The 22,133-nt window shown below is 42.3% G+C and overlaps 1 protein-coding gene across 1 annotated transcript in view; it reads left to right on the top strand.

Annotated features, from left to right (window-relative positions):
• The window catches only part of otogl (otogelin like), a 102,569-nt gene that overhangs the window by 33,420 nt on the left and 47,016 nt on the right, over nt 1-22,133 (top strand). Inside the window, exons 21-25 of the mRNA XM_062982742.1 lie at nt 2,982-3,089; nt 3,727-3,865; nt 19,067-19,201; nt 20,124-20,270; nt 21,143-21,262. Of these exons, the coding sequence (XP_062838812.1) occupies nt 2,982-3,089; nt 3,727-3,865; nt 19,067-19,201; nt 20,124-20,270; nt 21,143-21,262 (649 nt within the window). The remainder of the gene's footprint in view (nt 1-2,981; nt 3,090-3,726; nt 3,866-19,066; nt 19,202-20,123; nt 20,271-21,142; nt 21,263-22,133) is intronic.

The raw sequence follows: 22,133 nt of genomic DNA on the forward strand, positions 1-22,133 counted from the left end.
GTTGGCTCATGACAAAGGCAGAACCAATGGAACCTGGACAAAAATCTTGTTCATACATTCTCTTATTAAGATGTGAAAAAATCATTTCAACCTTTTTATTGATATAGAAAAATGTGAACTAAGCAACTTATATACCTAGTTCAAGATAGCTCTAGCTCAGAGGTGGACAAAATACAGTCCACCGAATTCATGTGGTTTCCCGGGACTTTTTTTTTTTAGCACAAATATTTTAGGAAGAATAATGTTTTATCTGCACTTGGTCTTCCATAGATTGCTAATGAGCAAAAACATTGGTTCTATCTAGATACTTGCAGAATACTTTAATGCAGGGAGCCCTTGGGGGTCCACAGGTGATAGTGAGGGACTCCGTGGCACAATGCTGCTTCCTGCCTCCTCCTCTTTTCTCCTCCCAAGAAATGCAGGGAAATTAAAGTTTTGAGCTTCTGGAAACAGTAGCAGCAGCATCCTTCTGGGGTACAGACCCTTTCGCCACCCCCCAAGCTCCCTTGCTGCCCACACTCTTTTTCCTCACTGCCCAGACCCTCCCCCACCCCACTTTCTTTGCTTCCAAAACCCCATTTCCCTCCCACCACTCAAGGGGTGCTTTGATTGTGTTTTTCCTGTGTGGCAGAAGGGGGCTGGACTGGATGGCCTCTAAGCTGCTGCTGCTGTTGTTGTTGCTGCTGCTGCTGCTGTTGCTGTTGTTGCTGCTGCAGCAGCTGCTGTTGTTCTTGTTATTGCAAAGGCTGGTTGGCCATCTGTTTGGGGTGCTTTGACTGTGCTTTTCCTGCATGGCAGAAAGGGGTTGGGCTGGATGGTCCTGAGGGGTTTCCACTGAAATACTGTTAAGTTTATGTTGGTTAACATTGTTCTTCATTTTAAATGCTATATTGTTCTTTCTTCTTCTTTTTGCACTGTGTGAATTAGTTCACACAAGTACTTTCCATCCATAGCCCACGGTCCTGGCCCATGCCTGATATATATACATTATATATAATATAATATGTAATATAGTATAATATACAAACATTTCTTGGGGATCCACAAGAAACTTTTGCTTCAAAAAGGGCTCTGCAACAGAAACAGTTTGAGAACCCCTGCTCTAGTGGCAATGTTTTGAAATAACTGTTAACAAAACGTATTTCAAGTCTGCAATGTTTCAGTGGATACATAACTCCTACAATGTCAGTGTTGATGACTGATATATATCTGTTGTGCCCTCCAAAGCGTTTGTTTTCCCTAACACATTCAACAGAAAGTGGGCAGGTTAATGTGATCGCCATTTGTCTTTACGCACATCTACCCTTACCTGACCCAAACATGGAAATGTATTCTTTGAGCACAACTCACAGACACCCCCTCCACTAGCATAACTATGGGTATTCTATGAAGTGTAATTTCATAAAGTATAATAAAAAAAACAACAACAATTGAAACTTTGCCTGCCATTTCAGGTTCATACTGATGCAACTGATTTTTTTCAGTGAAGGAGATACAAGTGATTTAATCACAGATATCTAGTAAAGGTAAAGGTTTTTCCCTGACATTAAGTCTAGTCGTGTCCAACTCTGGGGGTTGGTCATCTCCATTTCTAAGCCGAAGATCCGGCGTTGTCCATAGATACCTCCAAGGTCATGACTTTTGCCGGCATGACTGTATGGAGCGCCGTTACCTTTCTGCTCAAGTGGTACCTATTGATCTACACACATTTGCATGTTTTCGAACTGCTAGGTTGGCAGATGCTGGGACTAACAATGGAGCTCGCACTGCTCCCCGGATTCGAGCCACAGCCCAGTTCAGCAGCCCAGTGGTTTAACCCGCTGAGCCACGCGGGGGCTCCTAGATATCTAATATCTTATGTAATTTGATCCTCAGAATGTCATCTCTTCCTATATTGAAGAAGTGGGTAGACCTTGGGTTCATTTTCCAGGCAACGTAAAAAGTCTCTGCCATTTGTAAAGGATTTTTCAGTAGTGTCTTGGGTACATGGAATAACTCACAACATTACTGTACTATTGGTAAAAGCAACCAGCAAAAAGGGAGCATGCACCAGAAACCAAATGGGTTGCTTATTATCATAATTGCCATGGAGTGGAGAAGAACAGATGCCAATTCAACACCTTCTGCATTTTGCTCAGATTTAAGTCTAAATGTATTCATTGAAAAATATTTGAAGCCGTTGTATTCTCCTTTGCTAAATTTTGTAGGACAATTATTCAAGATAACCATGCCAAATTATATCAAACATTTAATCAGACAGGTGGGATCCCCCGGTGGCGCAATGGATTGAATCCTTGTGCCCGCAGGACTGCTGACTTGAAGGTTGGGTTGCTGACCTGAAGGTTGCCAGTTCAAATCCAGGGAGAGTGCGTATGAGCTCCCTCTACCAGCTCCAGCTCCCCATGTGGGGACATGGGAGAAGCCTCCCACAAGGATGATAAAACATCAAAACATCTGGGCATCCCCTAGGCAACATCCTTGCAGACGGCCAGTTCTCTCACACCAGAAGCGAATTGCAGTTTCTCAAGCCGCTCCTGACACACACACAAAAAAATCAGTCAGATTTTTTGGACTCCCATAATTTCCCAGCCATGTATTCAAAAAAAGGTAGCTTTTCCAACTCAATTCATTAAACCTGATTGGTTTATTTATTTATTTCGTGTCAAATGCATTGCATAATAAATAAGTTTAAAAGTGATGAAATAAAGGAATCACAAGCAGCTAAATTGTTTTAGACCAAAAGCAGGCAACAGCAACCACATTGTAGTTTTAAACAACTCCTCATCCGTACATGAGGCAGGACATTGTGGGCAAGTATATATATGCAGAGTTGTTTGTTCTGCTCCTCAATCACATTTTAAATGTGTTTTATCTCTGATTGGTCAGACAATTGGAGCAACTACTACCTCTTATAGACTACTGTTCTGCCTATACTAATAAAACAATCAGTGTGCCAATTTATGCATTTGTTTATTCTAAAGGATGGCAGAGCATAAAGGAAAATGTTATGTGCCGGATAGTTGTCCATGTACCTGGAAAGACTGGGAATATATGTCAGGTGAAGTGATAGCTACACCTTGTTACACATGGTAAGTAGTTCATATTCCATTACAGTGCATGATGGTATAAGTGTATTTAGAATTGTATATAATATGACATTATCTTTTTGTTCTTTGAGCTATATAATGTGGGTAATCTTAAAATGAATGATTTTTAAAAATACAATAAAATAACTGTATTTGGAAGAAGCTCATATCCTATTTATGGGAAATGAATGAATGTGTAAATGATTAAAATATTTTAAAATGGGATCATATCAGACAATATTATCTGGACCTATAACTTGATACTAGAGATTGCAGACATAATAGTTGTCAAGAACATCCGACAGCACAGATTATGAATTTGTTTCATCACAAACTGGACCTTATATTCTATAATGCAGAAATAGCATTTAAAAAAATAATAAGCCATTGAAGTTATATAACCAACAAAACCCAACAAAACCCCCAAACCAAACAAAAATCAATGAACAGGAAAAGAAAGAAAAGGATGGAAAGTATACAGAATATGAGCCAGGACTAGGCTTATATTCATACAAACTAACAATGTTCCAAAAAGTACTTCCTTAAATCTGGTATCATAAAATATATGTTCACAAGAGAGAGTAATTTTTCAACTCATAAACCCTCTTTAAGTAGATAATCTTACTCTTTTTCCCAACAGTACTTGTCGACGTGGGATATTTAACTGCACTTACTACCCTTGTCCTGCTGTATGCACAGTCTATGGGGATCGACACTACTATACCTTCGACGGACTAGAGTATGATTATGTCAGTGACTGCCAGGTTTATTTGGCAAAGGTAAGGATGCCTTTTCTTGTACATCTTTGGTAAAGGTAAGTAATGCTTTTCTTTTTACATTATTGTATAAACCTGAAGTGGGCAATTGTTAGAGGATTATATTTCATTTCAGCTGTCAGGAGCCGCAGTGACACAAAGGGTTAAAACCTTGTGCCGGCTGAACTGCTGACCTGAAGGTTGGGTTGCTGACCTGAAGGTTGCCGGTTTGAATCCGCGAGATGGTGTGAGCTCCTGTCTGTCATCTCTAGCTTGTAAGGGCATGAGAGAAGCCTCCCAGCTAACACATCCGGGCGTCCCCTAGGCAACATCTCTGTAGACGGTCAATTCTCTCACACTAGAAGCGACTTGCAGTATGTTCTCAAATTGCTTCTGACACGATAAAAGAAAATCTTTCAGCCAGGAAGTGAACCAGAAATTGACTTCTGATTTAATTTCCAATTAAAGAGAATTCTTTTTTGTGCCTAGAGAGGACCAAAACCATGACAACATTGCATCATTCGTCATGGATCTCAGGGGCATGGGAGGCACATTTAGTTAAATGAAAAAAGAAAATATTGGGCAGGGCAAGATGATGTGGTCTTTTAAGCTCTCATGAGAGGATGGTGCAGTCTCTCAGCCAGCCTTGCCCTGAGAAGATAGCAAACATTTGTTATGTGGTACATAATATAACCAATGTGTATGAGAAAAGGAATACTGAAAAAGCTGGCCAATGATTCACCATACTTGTTTTAGAAGTATGCATTTTGAGTATACAGTAGAGTCTCACTTATCCAACCTTCATTTATCCAACGTTCTGTATTATCCAACGCAGTCTGCCTTCCGTCCGGATCCACAGCTGTTTCTCTAGGCAGCAAGGACTGAACTTTTTACAGATTTAACTTCCAACAATGTTGTTACTGGAAGTTCTATCTTTATTTGTAGTCATTTTTTTAGTAGTCAATATTTTTATAGTCAATGTTTTCAATACTTTGGTTCTAAATCCGTAAATATAGTAATTCCTACATAATGTTGCCATGTATTGAACTGCTTTTTCTGTTGATTTGTTGCAAAACATGATGTTTTGGTGCTTAATTTGTAAAATCATAACATAATTTGATGTTTAATAGGCTTTTCCTTAATCTCTCATTTTTCAACATTTTGCTTATCCAACGTTCTGCTGGCCCATTTATGTTGGATAAGTGAGACTCTACTGTATTTGTAACCCTCTCCTCTATCTGCCACAATAATTTTCTGTTTAGTCTGCCAGTGACATGTAGAGTTCTAAAGTTCAGGAGAGAAGTTGGCATTCACAACAGTAAGATAAGTGGCATATTGCCTGCAAGCCTTTCATCCAACAAGCAAGACGACACGAGTGATGAAAACATTTGCTGTGTAGATTCTTGATAGTAGAACTAGCTTCATTATTTTTAAGACAGGTGCAATGCTAGCTCTGCCTAGAAGGTTTTCCAGACTTTGGTCTTTTTATAATGGATGAACTACTATTTCATAATAGCTAATTTGTTCATAGCGTTTGGATTGTGCAGGGCTGTTGAAGGATTTCTCTGGCCTTGCAGAAAGGCTGTTGACTGTAGTCTAGACCAGCTATTCTCAGACTATATCATAGAGTACCTCCCTGGAAGGGCTCATTGTTGAACTGGGAAGGCAAATCCTAGATGAAGCGAGTTAGTAAAGCCATATATTTGGAAAGGTATTGTACAGGTATACTTCAGTTAATGAAATAGATGTATTTCTGGGCATTACTTTTTAAATAAAAAATCTGGCATAACATGGAAAATATAGGGATAGCTCTCTGCACCAAAAAAAGCAAAGGTCAACCTACAATTATCTATGTACCCTGTCATAGTATTCATGTTTCTAAACTTACAAAGTATCATTTTATTTTATTATCCTCCCCCAAAATATTAATAAATTTCTAAGTCCACCCATTTTGTTTACCTACCAATTATTTTAGATTAAGACTATATTCCTCCTATGAAGCTCATATTAATATTTTGAACTAAGAAGAATCAAATCCTATATCCTCAGATCTGCCCTTTTAAATCTCACAGTTGGTTTTCTGCTGAGCCCCCAGACACACAACTTGGACGTCGCTAAAACTGACACATAACCTGAGGGTGAGAAATCTTTCTATAGCAAACAAAGTTTTTGCTTTTTTAAGCTACATTTTCACCTTTAAGAAAATTCTAGTACCTCCTTCCCAAGGTCTCCTAATCCACCCTCCTCCCCTCCATATTCAATCATCTTCTCATCTAAATCTTCAGTGATACACCAATGTTTTCTCTGATCAAAGCCTCTTTGATTTCTTCTGACTTTCCCCGTATTCTAACTGTGGGATTCCTCCTGGGCTGTTCTCATCTTCCTTCAGAAGTCCAATAGGCTCCCCAACTAATCCCATTTTCATTCTCCAAATCCATGTCTTCAGTGCTGTTGTTTGTCAAATTACTATCCATGCTACATTTTTAAACACAGTCAATGAATATAATTCCTCCCAGGTCTCCTTCTATGTCACTGTTTCTGTCTTCTCAAATTACTGCATTTTTTATTATTCTATTTAACAAAGTTTTGGCACTGAAGGAGTTAATCTCTTTGCCTCAGCATCAACTCCTGTTTTTTTGTAACATGAGCACCTTCAGCTGTTTTAAGTCTTTTCTTTCCATTCTGTCAAAACAGACCACTTTTTCATACACAACGAGTCATTTTTAAAGTGCCACTTTAATTACGGAGTGTATGAAAAAAAAACAACTAATCAAATTAACTTAAAAGTTGTTTCTTAAAGTCCCTGTCTTTGTCTATTAAAAAAGATTTGTTCTTTTGTTCTCTTTGTTTATAAAACTTTTAAAGGTTTTTGTAGTCAATTCCAAAACAGCATGTAACTTCAAAATTATTATTCATAGTTTCTCATAATAGACCAAAAGACAGATAATGTTCCAAAGCATCTCTTGACTACTGGTTTGAAAATTCCTTTTACACTTAGTTCCAAATGACAGATATTAAAGAAAATATACTTAGAAAAGGAAATGTGGTGCTGTGCTAGTACTGAATACTTGTATATTGATGTCCGCATAAGTGTTCTTTGTTTTTTTTAAAAATTGATGGAGAATTTAAAATTAAAAATTCAATCATAACCAAGCCCACTTTCTAGCAGGAACAATCACATGACCTGCTGGCCCTTGTTACCTCTCCCCTATCAGTTCGGGGCACTCTTAAATCTTCCCCTAGCTCCAATGTGAAACTACCTATTTTGGATGGCTAGTGGCCACATGATAAAAACGCTAAAACTCATGCCAATCTTTGGCCAGAATGCAGGTGAAAGACTTTTTAAAAAGTGGTTTAAGAACCAACAAGCTGGTTGATATGTGGATTGTATATTGTGATAGCAGCCAATATAAGGTGATAAGACCTTAGTGTCAATTGTAGGTTTATGGTAGCAGGACAAGGTGGCTGTAGGCCCCAGGAGCTCCATCAGGTTACCTTTTCCTTTCCTCTCTTACCAAGGGCAAAAGGCTTTGCATATGACTTCAATGTGTGTCTATAATTGCTGCCACTCTCTTCATCATGGGGTTTTGTGGAGGTGGTACCAGCATCTGGAAATAAGAAATAAGCATACTTCTTAAGGCAAAATAATATCAAATAAAGATTACATTTTGAGTGGGAATATGCATCTCCATAATCCCGAGAATTCAGAATGTAGGCTGGTCTTCTTTACCTATTAAGCTGCTTCTGCTGAGGAGGTAAATAACATAGAATCATAGAATCATAGAATAATGGAGTTGGAATAGACCACATGGGCCATCTAGTCCAACCCCCTGCCATGCAAGAAAAACACAATCAAAGTACCCCTGACAGATGGCCATCCAACCTCTGTTCAAACGTTTCCAAGGAGTATTGGACTATGACTCAGGAGACCAGTGTTTGATTTCCTGCTTGGTTATGGAAATCCTCCTAGGGACATGGAAAACTCAGGCCTCATCAACACTGCCATATAGTCCAGTTTCTGAATCCAGATTATCTCCTTTTAACTGGATTATATGGCAGTGTAGACTCATATAATCTAGTACGAAGCAGATAGTCTGGATTCAGAAGATGGGTTATATAGCAGTGTATATGAGGCCTCAGACTCTTAACGTCATAGGAAGGCAAACGCTAGCTCCTTTTGAACAAATCTTGTCAAGAAAATCTTGTATGTCTTTACCTTATGGTCTCCAAAAGTCAGAAATGACATGAAGGCACATAACCATAACATATGACATCCACCAGTTCATCGGATATAGTATTCCTTCTCATCAAAAATATAGACTATACTATATGAAGAATAACACTGAACTACAGTAGGATTTGGGTTGAAGAGTTATGAGCATAAGAATTGCTATTTTAACAGGGAAATACAGCTTGCGGTAAAGAAGTACCACCGATGGAATTTGTAGTAGGTGCAGCATGAGTGACCATTGTTATGTTGTAATAAATGGTTGACATTTGATGTCAAGGTTTGATGGAATATTTTACGTTTAACCTGCTGCTTTCCTTTATTTTGTTTTGAGATTGTTCGTGTTTTATATTAGTTTTTGGCAGCTGGTTTGAGAATGTTTTTGTCTTCAAAGTTGAACTATGTTATTATTATATACTTTTTTAAATTAAACAAAATGCTCTTCAGGTTCAAGTGAACTATAACTCAGTGGTAGGGAATTTTGTTCTATTTTTATTTAATTTTGCAAAGAAAGACTTGTCCCTGAAACTTTGGAGACACAACTCCACTTAGTAGACCCATTTCTGAGCTAGCTGGTATTCATGTAGCTGCTGGGCCAATTGTGTGACTTGATACAAGGCACCTGCCTCTTAATTGTTTTTGTTGCAACATACTAACAGTGATGGACAGGTTGCTCACCTGTAACCATGTTTCTTCGAGTGTACTCTGTGAATTCACACTAATGGAGAAGCTGCGCCTGCGCAGGTTCCGACGGAAACTCTTCCAAGCTGAAGTTCAAATTTTGGCGGTAACCACGCCCCCCTTCCCAAGGGGCATATAAGGCAGCCCCAGGCGCCCGCTCTCCAGTTCCTACGCCGCCAAGGCAACGAGAAAGGGAGAGGTTTGCCAGAGGGGAAGGAAGGGCGGGTTTGTGTGAATTCACAGAGTACACTCGAAGAAACATGGTTACAGGTGAGCAACCTGTCCTTTTTCTTCGTGTACTCTGTGAATGCACACTAATGGAGACTAACACGCTAAGGTCCCGGATGGTGGGACAAGGCAAACTCGACAATCAGTGAATGTCCAAACACATGTTTATTAGGACATAGAAAAAATAACCGTCCCAAGGGACCAGTGCAATAAATTGTCCGAAAGGACCAGTGCAATGCAACATGAGCATCATAGAAGAAGAACATAACATGGAAGGAATTTTTCAATAAACATGATAGAGAAAAATACACAATTGCGTAGTGCATATAAACGCTCTCCCAGGGGGAGAGGGACAAACACATCTTGGTCTTTGGCATATCCGCCAGGGCCAACGAGGCGGTACAAAGCAACAGAGCAACTGCTCAATACAATCATGGGAAAAAAATATATCCCTAGAGGCAGGTATGGGGAAAAAAACCCCGTCCAACTTGAAGGAGAGGTATAGAGAGTCACCTGTGGGTGAATATGAAGAGAAAAAACGTCTGAGAGTCAGGAGAGGCAAGATGAGAGTACTGATCTTGCAAAGGCCGAGTCTTTAAGGGCCTTACTGTCCAGCCTGTAGTGAGAGACAAACGTGAGAGGGTTTGACCAGATAGCCGCTTTACATATGGAGTCAAGCGGAATACCCCTAAGGAAGGCGGTCGACGCCGAGAGGCTCCTAGTCGACCTCGGGCGGATGGAAGGAGGGGGAGGTCGCTTGGCTAGTTCATAGGCCAACTCAATGGCCTGAGCGATCCAGTGGGACAGTCTTTGGGAAGAGATGGGATTACCCAACTTGTCCTGGGCATAGGCGACAAAGAGTCTTTGTGACTTACGAATGTCCTTAGTACGGTCCCTGTAGAAAAGAAGTGCTCTCCGAACGTCGAGAAGGTGCAGTTTTTGCTCGAGAGGAGAGGAGGGGTTAGAGAAGAAAGCTGGTAAGACAATGTCCTGGTTGAGGTGGAAGGCTGACACCACCTTAGGAAGAAAGGTAATGTCCGGGCGAAGAACAGCGCGGTCATGGTGGAAACGAAGATAAGGCTCGTCGACTCTGAGGGCAGCGAGCTCGGATGGCCGTCGTGCCGACGTGATCGCCACCAGAAAGGCCAACTTCCAGGAGAGCAGGCGTAGATCGGTCGAGGCAAGCGGTTCGAAGGGAGCAGAAGACAGTTGAGAAAGTACAAGTTCGAGGCTCCAGCCCGGCGTAGGTGGTAGCGACGGCGGGCAGATGTTATTGTAGCCCCGGAGAAAGGTTTTGATCAGGTGGTGAGAAAAAAGAGATGGCTGGCCGTGGCGCTGAAAAGACCAGGAAAGAGCTGCGAGATAAGCTTTTATAGAGGCAAGAGAAAGTTTCTTCTCGACGAGAGTCATGAGGAAGTCGAGGACCACCGATACCGAGGTCGGGAAGGTGTCGACGTTACGGGATCGAAGGAAGGCATGAAAGCGAGAGAGTTTGTAGGAATAAGCCTTGGTAGTAGACGGCTTATGGGCTGCCCGCAGGACGTCTTGCAGATTCTGCGGAAGAGAGGCTAGGTAAGAATCCTCCATGCAGTGAGATGAAGGGAAGAAAGGTCCGGGTGAAGAATTTTGCCGTCCTCCCGTGAGAGAAGGTGCGGCGAGAGAGGCAGAGGGTGAAACGATCCTCTGGAGAGGCGAAGAAGGGCTGGATACCACGGTTGGCGGGGCCAGGCCGGAGCTATGAGAATCGCCGTGACCGAGATTGAGAGAAGTTTTTCGAGAACTTTCGGTATGAGGGGAATCGGTGGAAAAAGATAAAGCATCTCCGCCGACCAGTCCAGAAGAAAGGCATCCCCTAGGCAGCCGGGGAAAGAGTTCGGGGGGAGCCTCGCTCCGTAGCGGGGTAGCTGAGCGTTGTGGGGAGACGCGAAGAGATCCAGAGTAGGGCGCCCCCAGAGGCGGAACAGACCGTCGAGGACCTCGGGATTGAGCTTCCATTCGTGAGAGGAAGAAGTCATCCTGCTGAGGGCATCCGCTAAGCCGTTTTGGGCGCCCGGTAGGTGGATTGCAGAGATCTGTACGCCGTGGGCTATGCACCAAATCCAGAGACGAGAGGAGAGGAGCATCAGTTTCCTCGAACCCGTACCACCCTGTTTGTTGATGTAGAATACTGCCACTAGATTGTCCGATTGAATGAGGATGGACTTGTGGCGGATGAGGGGGGAGAATGCTTTTAGGGCTTTGAGAATGGCGAGAAGTTCGAGGAAGTTTATGTGGTTGGCCCTCTCTGACGGGGACCAAAGATTTTGAACCGTTAGACCGTTCATGTGGGCTCCCCAAGCGTAGGTGGAGGAGTCTGTGGTTATGGTTAGCGATGGCGGGGCTGGATGGAAAGGAAGGCCCTTGCACACGTTTTGGTGAGACATCCACCATGAGAGAGACTGGCGGACGGACGACGGTACCGACAGGTATCTGGAGTTGTGGTGGTGGAACGGTTTGAAAGTGTCTATAAACCACCTTTGCAGGGTCCGAAGGCGCAGCCTGGCAAACGGGGTCGTGAGAACCGTGGAGGCCATGTGGCCTAGAAGGACCTGAATGACACGGGCTCTGACCCTCCGGGCAGATCGACAAAGGGCGATATGGTGGCGGAGAGCCAGGAATCTGTCGAACGGAAGTGACACAGTCTCTGCGACGGAGTCGAAGAGGGCCCCGATGAACCGGATTCGGGTTGACGGGGAGAGATTTGACTTCTCGGAATTGAGTTGGAGGCCGAGAGATTTTAGAAGACGCAGCGTGAAAGAGACGTGATTTTGGAGAAGAACCGGGTCGGGCCCGACGAGAAGCCAGTCGTCCAGATAAGGAAAGACCGTGATGCCATGTAGCCTGAGGTGGGCCGCTACGGCGGCGACAACCTTGGTGAAGACCCTCGGGGCCGTGACGAGACCGAAGGGCAAAACGGTAAACTGGTAGGTTTGGTCGAGAACTTTGAAGCATAGGAACCGTCTGTGCGCCTCTCGTATTGCCACGTGGAAGTAGGCGTCTCGTAAGTCTATGGAGGCAAAGTAGTCTCCCCGCTGCAGCATCGGGAGGATAGAGGCAATAGAGACCATCCTGAATTTGGAGGGGCGAATGAATATATTGAGTGCCCTTAAGTCCAGAATCGGGCGTAGCCCGCCTCCTCTTTTCGGGACTGTAAAGTATCTGGAGAAGAAACTTAAAGGGTCCAGTTCGGGAGGGGAGGGACGGATAGCGCCTTTGGCCAGTAGCGCTTCGACTTCGGCCAGTATCTCTGGGGAAGGGTTTGAGTGGAGAACGTGACCTGTAGGAGGGAGGTCCATGAACTCTAAGGCGTAGCCGTCTTGGACAATGCGGAGAACCCATGCATCTGAAGTAATAGAGTCCCATTGATTGTAGAAAGGGGCTAGTCGGTCTGCAAAGATACCGAAGGGACGAGGCAGCGTGGGCTCTACAACGGTAGCGGGCGAGGAGCTTTGGCAGGGGTTGGCGTCAGGTACGCCGATTAGGCTGCGGAGGAGCAGGGGTGGATCGACCGCGTTGCTTTTGCGGATGAGGTCCCCGGCGAGGTTGGTGATGGGCTTGATTGTTCGAGCCCGAAGGCCGCCTGAAAGAATGGTGTCTGAAAGATTGCGGCGGGAAACGGCGGGAACGGTGCGGGAACCAGCGAGTGCGCTGAGGTTGAGGTTGGTCGCCACATTTAGACGCAAGAATTTTAAAGTCATGATTAGACTTGAGTTTGTCATCGGTACCGGCGTGAAACAGTCCGAGCGCGTCAAAGGGAAGGTCCTCAATGACCTGTCTAGAAGATGAGGAGAGACCCGAAGACCTCAGCCAGGCGTGGCGGCGAATGGAAATCGCGTGGGCAATCATTTTACCCGCAGTATCACCTGTATGCTTCGCCATTTGTTTTTGGTGGTGAGCGAGCGAGTCTGCCTCCTGTTGGAGGGTAGTGAGGACGGAGCGGTCTTCGTCCGACATCTTAGCGAAGAAGGGCTGCGCCTTCTCCCAGATAATTTGTTGGTAGGCACCCATGCAGGCTCCATAATTCGCCATGCGGCAAAGCAAAAGGGCTCCGGAATAAAGTTTTCGACCCACGGCGTCGAAGCGCTTCCCCTCTCTGTCGGCCGGAGTATTCGACTGACGACCTGAGGATTGAGAGGCCTTAACGACCAGGGAGTTAGGGTCGGGATGGTGTTTGAGCCACTCCAGGGTATCATCGTCGGTACGGTACCAAGTCTCGATCCTCTTCGAGGTCGGAGGAATGGAGGAAGGGTTTTTCCAGGAGGCCTGGATAACGTCCAACAGATAAGGCAGAAAGGGGAGTAGCGTGGCCGGCGGAGCTTGGGCCTGCACCCTTTTGAAGACTGGGTCAGACACTGCTTTGGAGGTTTGCTTGATCTCCAAACCCAGGGCGTCGGCCATCCTGACCATTTGCTCAGCGAAAGCGCGAACATTGTCAGTAGGAGAAGGCGGGTCCGCCTCATACGCGTCGTGGGGAGGAGAGAGGTCGAGACCGAGAGAGACCACCGAGGCCGAGAGGACAGAGTCTGGGCGGTCGACATCAACATCTTCCTCCCCAGCCCCTTGGGGGGACTGAGGGGGAGAAGACAGCACAGTCTCGGGAGGAGGCAAGGCCTCGCGGGAAGAGAGGGCCGGAGGCCGAAGGTCCTTAGAGGCTGAGGCCTGGGCTGCCCGAGCCAGGCGAGCCGTTTGTCTGCCACGCTCCGGTGTCGAGGTGGGAGGGAAGAGCTGTTGGCGCGACGAGCGAGGCGGCGCAAGGGGCTCCGGCACCGGCACCCTGACCACCGTTTGGGTAGAGTGGTGGGGTGAGTCCTGCAGCTCCCCATCAGACAGGGGGTGCAATGGAGACTGAGAAACATCTCTAGGCCTCTGGGCTGGTACAATAGGAGAAGACCTTCTCGAGGAAGTTGTCGAGGAAGATGGCGGGTCTTTCTTTGAGGAGGCCGAGGAGGAGGAGCGCTGAGTTAGCCGTTTCTTCGCCGGCGGTTGCTTGGATGCAACCCTCAAGGACTTGCCAGGTGTGGGAGGAACCACAGCTGAGTCGGATTGCGCTCGACGAGACTCCTCGTGAGCCCTTTTAAAGGCTATTTTGATAGCAGAGGAGGACGGAGGGGAACCGATACGAGAGCGGATCGAGGTCACCGAAGCCAGAGAGCTCGACGTTGAGGAAGGTCCCACCTTTCCGGAGCGGGTCGACACGGTCGCCGTCGTCACAGTACACGGTGGTTTGACCGGTTTAGCGGCCCTGGAGGTCTTGGACGCTCTGGACGAGACCGAGGAAGCCTTGGCTGCCGGAGGCTTAGTTGGTGGTGCCGACATAGCTCTCAAAGCTGAGGACGCCGACGTACCCGACGTCGACGGAGTCGGTTCTGGCGCGAGAGATTTTTCGTAGAGCGCCGCTCTAAGCCTAGCGGCTCTGTTCTTTCTGGCCTGAGCCGTGAGAGCTAGGCAAAAACGGCAGGTACTGACCACATGAGCCTCGCCAAGACAGAAGAGGCACTTGGCGTGGCCGTCCGAGTCAGGAATTTTAGCAGCACACTGCGTGCAACGCTTGAAACGAGTAGTAGACATGCGAAGAGTCCGAAGTGAACCTTGCGGCGGAAAAAAAGGAACTGGAGAGCGGGCGCCTGGGGCTGCCTTATATGCCCCTTGGGAAGGGGGGCGTGGTTACCGCCAAAATTTGAACTTCAGCTTGGAAGAGTTTCCGTCGGAACCTGCGCAGGCGCAGCTTCTCCATTAGTGTGCATTCACAGAGTACACGAAGAAAAAAGAGGTTACTCTAACCAGTAACAGCTGCAGAAAATTATTCTGTATATGTCTAAAATGAGTTGATTGAGCAACCATGTAGTAATTATTTTTGTCACAAATGTTCTTTCTTCTTCCTGCTGATTGACCTTGTAATCATTTTTTTCCCACTTGTTCCACCTTTCTGCAATAGGCAAAAGATCTCATTACATTTGGCAATGGTTTTGCATTTTTCTGGCTGAATCTACTCCAAATCAGCGATTTCAGACTCATTTACCTTTATGTACTAGGCCCCTTCAAAACATTAAATAATTGTGAGCATCTCTCCAAGTTTACATTTACTTTTATATTTACGAAGTGTAAAAGTACACTTGGAGAGATGTTCACAATTATTTAATGTCCCCAAAAATGTCCCCAATTATTTAATGTCCCCAAAAATGGCTGGAGAAAGGGGGAGTTCTTTGGCAGGTCATGCTACAGACACACAGTAATCTCCATGAAAGCGATCAACCTATTCCAACATTATAACAGGTTTTGCAAAAAGAATTCCTTTTGTATATATATACTATTTATTAAAGCTATTTTCTGCAAACTGTTGATATCATTATACTGTACTGCAGTGGAGAGAGAGCATACCATTTTACTTTTCTCCCAGCAGTTCCATTCTTTGCCCTCTCATTACAGTCACCTTCTTTCTTTTTGGAGTTTTTGCATAAATATTGTTTCAGTAAAGGTGCAACATTTGGATCTACTCTGCTCGTGCTGCTTTCTCACAGTTGTTGTATATGAGGATAATGCTACTAGACATAGTGGTTCATAGGTGCAACAGTTTCTTGCCTTGTACAGGAGTCCATATATTAAACTAACTCAGGGCCGGCCCTAGGTATTTTTCAAATGTAGGCGAACAGAATTTTGGCACCCCCCCCCCAAAAAAAAACAATCACTGAAAAATAAAAGCGTTGGATAAGCGAAAATGTTGAATAATAAGGAGGGATTAAGGAAAAGCCTCTTGAACATCAAATTACATTAAGATTTTACAAATTAAGCACCAAAACATCATGTTTTACAACAAATCAACAGAAAAAGCAGTCTCGACTGCGCCCCCGTATGTTTCGCGCCCAAAGCGACCGTTTAATTTGCCTCATTGTTGGACTGGCTCTGAACTAACTTTCTTCCATTTAGCATGTAGAGAAGGCTTCCTTGATGTTGCTTTATTGTAAACTTGGCTAAAATTACAGTGTGTATTACCTCTTGAGCCTGGGATATTCTTAGGGTTCATATTCAAGGACTTGAACCCTTTCAGTTTTAAAGTTTTCAGTAGTCTTGGATACTGGATTTGGTTTCACCTCCACAACAGTGTGAATCTATTCAGTTTCTGATGGACTTGGCTTGGCATTACTTTAACTATGTACTTTCAGCATGTACTAGCTTTGTCGCTGGCTACAGTTAAGTGTAATGCAATACAAGCAAGATCTAACATCATACCTATGAGTTAAATGCTATGCGTATATAATATATATGGGATTATCTTTGTCAGTTTCACTGTAACAGTACCGCCATTGAGAGAAATTGCTTCTGTATAGCTATTTTGATTATGTCAAAGGACAAAACTCTTTTGAAAACTGAATTTAATTTTAATTTAATCACTTAATCAAAGTTGTAAGCTTGGGCACATTTACCTTCAAATCAGATCCACTTAATCTTTCAGGGGATACATTTTTAGTAGACATGGATTGCACCTTACTAAAGAATTTCCATTGCTTTTAGAGAAACATTCTTTTACATGTTCATTTAGTAATTTGAGCTCCTGCTTTCAGAGTTCAAGAATGGAACTTGTTTCAAAGACATATAAAAATGCAGTTTAAAATGTCAATAAAAAGTATATTTTAGATAGTAACATTTCATGTTCTCATCTATATTCCTTATTTTGTTTTACATGGGGACAAAAACAAAACATTTGTGAGAGAAAAAGCATTAATCTCTTCATAAATGTTTTTTCAGATTTCTAGTGGTTTCACCTGTTGAACAAGACAGATATGTACTGCAATGCATTGCTAGGGATAATATCACTTGGAAAAGGATACCTGAGCATTCCTCAGCCTTAATCTTGGAACTATCGTATTTTTAATTAGGAAAGAATTGCTGTAATGTAATCCAATAAAATACCAAATCTGATACTAAGTAGAGGAAAACCAAATAAATTATACAAAAGACAACTGTTAACTGTGATGTATGTAAAACTAAATATATTCTCCAACTGCACCTTTTATTACTGAAATCAAAGACCATTCAGAAAGGCAGTATTAACTTGTCTAATTAGCTTTCTGTTTTGATGACATGAGCACACACCCAACCTTAGTACTAAGACTTTGACAGGAGTCACTGATGAATGCCAAATTCTTTGGATGGACATACCCTGGAAACTTTTTATAAAGAAAACAAAGGAAATACACACCTGTTCAGCCTGTTTGTATAATTGATATTTACATAAGTCGTTCTTTGCAACTGTTAGCTAGGTTTTCTAATGCCCCTTTGCTCGATCTAGTCTAGTATATTCATCCTGCACTAGCAGCTCCCATCTTGTTATTGTCATGTGTCTTCCAATCTATAGTGGCCCTATCAGAGGGTTTCCGTGGCAAGATTTCTTCACAGGAGTTTTGCTGTTGCCTTAATTTAAGGCTGAGAGAGTATATTTTAAGGTCAAATTAGCATTTATAAGGCAAACTAGAGGGATTTTAGAAGACTGTTTACTTCATACTCATGTACTCCATAGGTTAAGCTATAATTTCCATAATATCCAGCCAGCATTATGATTTTTTTTATCGTGTCAGAAGCGAATTGAGACAAGTTGCTTCTCTTTAAGAGAATCAGCTGTCTTCAAAGACGTTGCCCAGGGGACATCTGGATATGTTACCATCCTGAAGGGCTTCTCTCATGTCCCAGCATGGGAAGCTAGGCCTGACAGATGGGAGCTCACCCCATCTTGCAGATTCCAACCGCCAACCCTCAAGCCAGCAATTCAGCTGGCACAAGGAATTAACCCATTGCACCATCGTGGCTCCTACCATTATGATGGGACTATGGGAGTTAAATACCAATATATCTGGAGGGTATTGGACTTGTGAATTCTCCTGTAGTATTTCTACTTTGCTGACATGTAAATATCAAAATCATTTCAACCAATCTACTTTAGCTTGTCCATTACATTTTAATTATTAATAAAACATTTGGAGGGTATTGGATTTGGAAATGCTCATGTAGTACTTCTACTTTAGTGATATGGCAAAACCAATCTTCTTTAGCTTGCCCATCACATTTTAAGTAGAAATACAAACTTCTGTTGTGAATTTTCCCCCAAAGGGAGTATAATTCATCATTTTACTCAGTATTCTAAAACTGCAAGACCTTTGCTGAGTTTTGGTCACTTGCCTAGGTTTTTCCTCTTGTTTCTTTATTGCTTAGCAACTGCAAATTATCTCAAAGAAAACTAATACTAAGTTAGAACAGTCTCATTTTTGGTAACTTCATGGAAAGATAGGAATGAAGGTTACAGGATTGGTGGGTGGGGGATGCATTTTGTGTTTGTTTTCTCTCCGTGTAAGTTGGCTTCACATGAGAAGCGGTGGTACTTCTTTCCCTGTGTTTTACCTTAAAAGGTAAATGTAGCTGTGTTCCAGGAAGTTATGATGTAAACATTGCATTTTCCTTTTTAATGGAGTATAGGAGAAAGATAACTTTTTGGTGATGTAACTTTTTTCTTTTGACATTTCTTCCCTGACACAACCAGCAACCAGCTCAAGTGGCTGGCAGAGCATATGCTTAGGGTAGAGATTTCTGCAGGTTTCTGGTCCAGCATGCACTGTTAAAACATCTTGGGTGACATATTTGCTAGCTTAAGTAGATATAGATGGCAGGGTGGATCAATTGGTGGTATAAGAGCTTTATATGTTCATCCTTTAATACATCATTTAATATCATAGGTGATAACTTTCACCTTCAAGTGAAGAACAGGATTTTTATACACATCCAAAATAATTGAATTTCTCAAATCTCATTTGTAGTGGACCACATACATGTAGTGGAACCCAATGGATAACATCTGTTCCACTGACTGCACTCTGGCTCATCTGGGTTGAAATCTAGGTCAGCCTGACATAACTTGACTTAAGACAGCATTAACTTCTCCTGACCCACAAAACAGTCCAAGGTAGCTGGATTCCACTTAAGGAAGAAGGATGTACTAGTTGACAGGTTGTTGCAGTGCTGTATAATGATATTTGTACATAACAAGCTTTTCATCTCTGCAGGGTGCCAACAGTTCAAACTTGTCTATAATTGTTCAAAACAAGAAGTGCTTTGACAATGACATTGTCTGCTCAAAAAATGTTTTTATTTCTGTTGGAGATGCTGAGATTTTTTTCAGTGAACCCCTAAGCTTACAGGTATGTGCTGTTTTTCCTTTCTTTATTCATTCAACCACAGTATAAGTCAGTATTTGAAATACCCCTAAGATGTCACTTCTCCAATTCGGAGCTTCCATATATCCATCTTTCCCATTATGGGACAACTGTTGCCTTTAGACAATGAGTAATGTGGTATTTCCATATATGCGAAGGAGACAACCTTGTAGAAGACCTCCAAATTCTCTTAACAAAAGCTCTGTTTTTGTTTCCCTGCTTTTTCCTCAATAGACATTTGTATAATTACCACATGACCAAACTTCTCAAGAGCCAATAATTTGAATCCATTCCCATTAATTTCCCACCCAAAAAACACAGTGGTTAATAATGTTAAGAGATAGTTAATAATGTCAAGAGAAACATAATGATTGCCCTTCCCAAATCTCAAATTGAATAATTCTCAACATTTTGTTTAGAGTGGCTTTAATATTTTGGTGGCAGGAAAATGTGACTTCTCTTATGCAACTGATCTATATATATATATATATATATATACACACACACACACACACACACTTTTTTCTTGAAAATTAAAAAAGGTATACATTCTAATGGTGTACTTTTCACTTTTCCTTTGAATCTGGTCATTTTGTTGCAGCACTTCATATTGGTTATACTCTCATGTTGTTTGTCTCTGATCACAACTATACAATGTTAGTTTTCAGTGATGTGGCAAACTAACCATATGGAGGACAGAAGTAATGTAGTTGTTTGAAAGAGACAGCTTGTCTTCCACTAAGAAGAAAGTTGATAGATTTTGTAATTTTTTAAAAAAGCTCTTCAATTTTGAATAATAATTATTGTTTTAATCAGTCATTCAGCTCTTGCTTTAGTGTTAGTTAAGTGCACATATAAGTTTAGATATCTGTTGTATATTACAGACCTCATATCAATTTCTTCACAGAGGACGCCAGGGAAGCCTGAAAACAAATCCAAATATCAGATTTGGAAGGCTGGGTTTTATACTGCAGTACACTTTCCAGAGCAGGAGATCACAGTTCTATGGGACAGGAAGACAACCATTCATATCAAAGTGGGAGCTAAATGGAAGGTAAATCTATATGAAATTGAGCACCTTGTATTTTACAAAAATGGAGTATTTGTAGAAGGAAATGTGTTCCACAGACCATACCTTGTGGACAGGAGAGCTCTATTCCAATTAGGACACCCCCTCTGCTCTGATGTGGCTCCATATCCTTTTCTTATGTACTGCCATAGGTGAACATATAAACCCTCCTGCAGGGAAAGGAGAAGCCAGATACACAGTAGGATAGGGATTATTACTGTCTTATTATGGGAAAACCACTTCCAATATTTTATGTCAGCTATGGCCATTTATGTTAACAGCATGTTTTATGTATTACATTTCTGTTAACAGTATGGTTTAAGCAAAGAATTCTAAAAACAGTAGTAATATATTCCTCCCTAGGAAGGAGTCCTATAAATAAAATAAGATGTCCATATCAGTATCTTGAGTTGAGCTTCAAAAGAGATTGGAGCCAGTGTTGTTGGTGCATGACTGGTGATATGTGATCCCAAAAGCACATATCTGACAACACTCTGATTGCTTTATTACACCTTATCTATATAGTCTGCACAAAGAGTCGGAAGCGACTGAACAAATAAACAACAACAACAACAACAACATTTAGTCTCAAAAGACTATTACTGCATTACAGTAATCTAATTTTAATCTTTCAGAAGTTATTTTGTATAGCTAGTATGTTCATAAACCAACACGACATATAGAAGTTTGTCAGACCTGCAGATTTACTGCTGGATTTTATTTTATTTTATTTTAATTTATTAAAAAACATGCATACTGTGCTTGTCATCAGTCTGATACTTGCCTTTATAATTTAAAATTGAACAGCACAATGAATGAATGAATCAAGCAGTAAAATAATTCTATTATAATTTCAGGGTAAATTGGCAGGCTTGTGTGGAAATTTTGACAAATACACTTCAAATGATCTGACTACATCCAACAACATGGAAATAAAAAATGCTCAGCTTTTTGGAGAGAGCTGGGCAATAGGACAGGTAAGCATAGGAGCAGGCCGAATATTATTTCCAGTTTTAGAGCATAAGCATTGGTATTAAGAAAGCAAAAACATTAAATTATTAAAGCTCATCAATTAGATAGTAAAGATATTTGTTTCTCTTACATTTTTCTCAATTACTTTTTAACCCCTACCATTCATAGCTGGTCATTCCTACATTAATGAAGTGTGAATTTGCAACAGGGTATGAATTTGGGAGGCATCACTCACATCTTTTTAAAAAAAGCAAAATAAAAAGACTTTGGTAGACTCAAATGGTGTGCTCAGGACTGCTTGTCTGAGAGGAGAACTGTAGTTCATCAAATTTCCAGAATAATGGTTCTCCTTTGACGTAAGATCCCTGTTCCCAGAAGACCTTGTTTTCAAATCCAATTCCATTCTGGAGAAAGAAAAATAGGTTTCTTCCACCTACAGTTGCCTCTGTACCACTTTTTTGGGGGTAAGGGGGAAGGTGACCTGCACTAAGATCCACAGGTGCCAAAATGGCCTTCTGAAGTTGCTCAGTCTTACTGTATTGATGAGCATTAGCCTCCTAAGTAGTTAGCCAGAATAAATGAACAGTGGAGGCTGGTGTCTCCCATGTTGTTACATCACTAGGCCAAGTTTTGCTCTAAGAAAAATGGCACTGAACCTATTTTTGGTGTAGGGCTCAGAACCTAGGATAATTCCTTTAAAGTTTGGAGTAAAACTTGAAGTAGATTCCTCATCCCAGTGATATAGAGGTAACCAGCTTCCATGACTCTGGCAGCTACAATGTGAAACAAGCAAGCAAGGAAGGAAGTATAGGGGATACAAATTCATCAGAAGTTAATGCTTAATCTTTCTTTTCATTAACACATGTAAGTTTTCAT

This window comes from Anolis carolinensis, chromosome 5 (assembly GCF_035594765.1).
Source record: "Anolis carolinensis isolate JA03-04 chromosome 5, rAnoCar3.1.pri, whole genome shotgun sequence".
In the NCBI taxonomy this organism is placed as follows: Eukaryota; Metazoa; Chordata; class Lepidosauria; order Squamata; family Dactyloidae; genus Anolis; species Anolis carolinensis.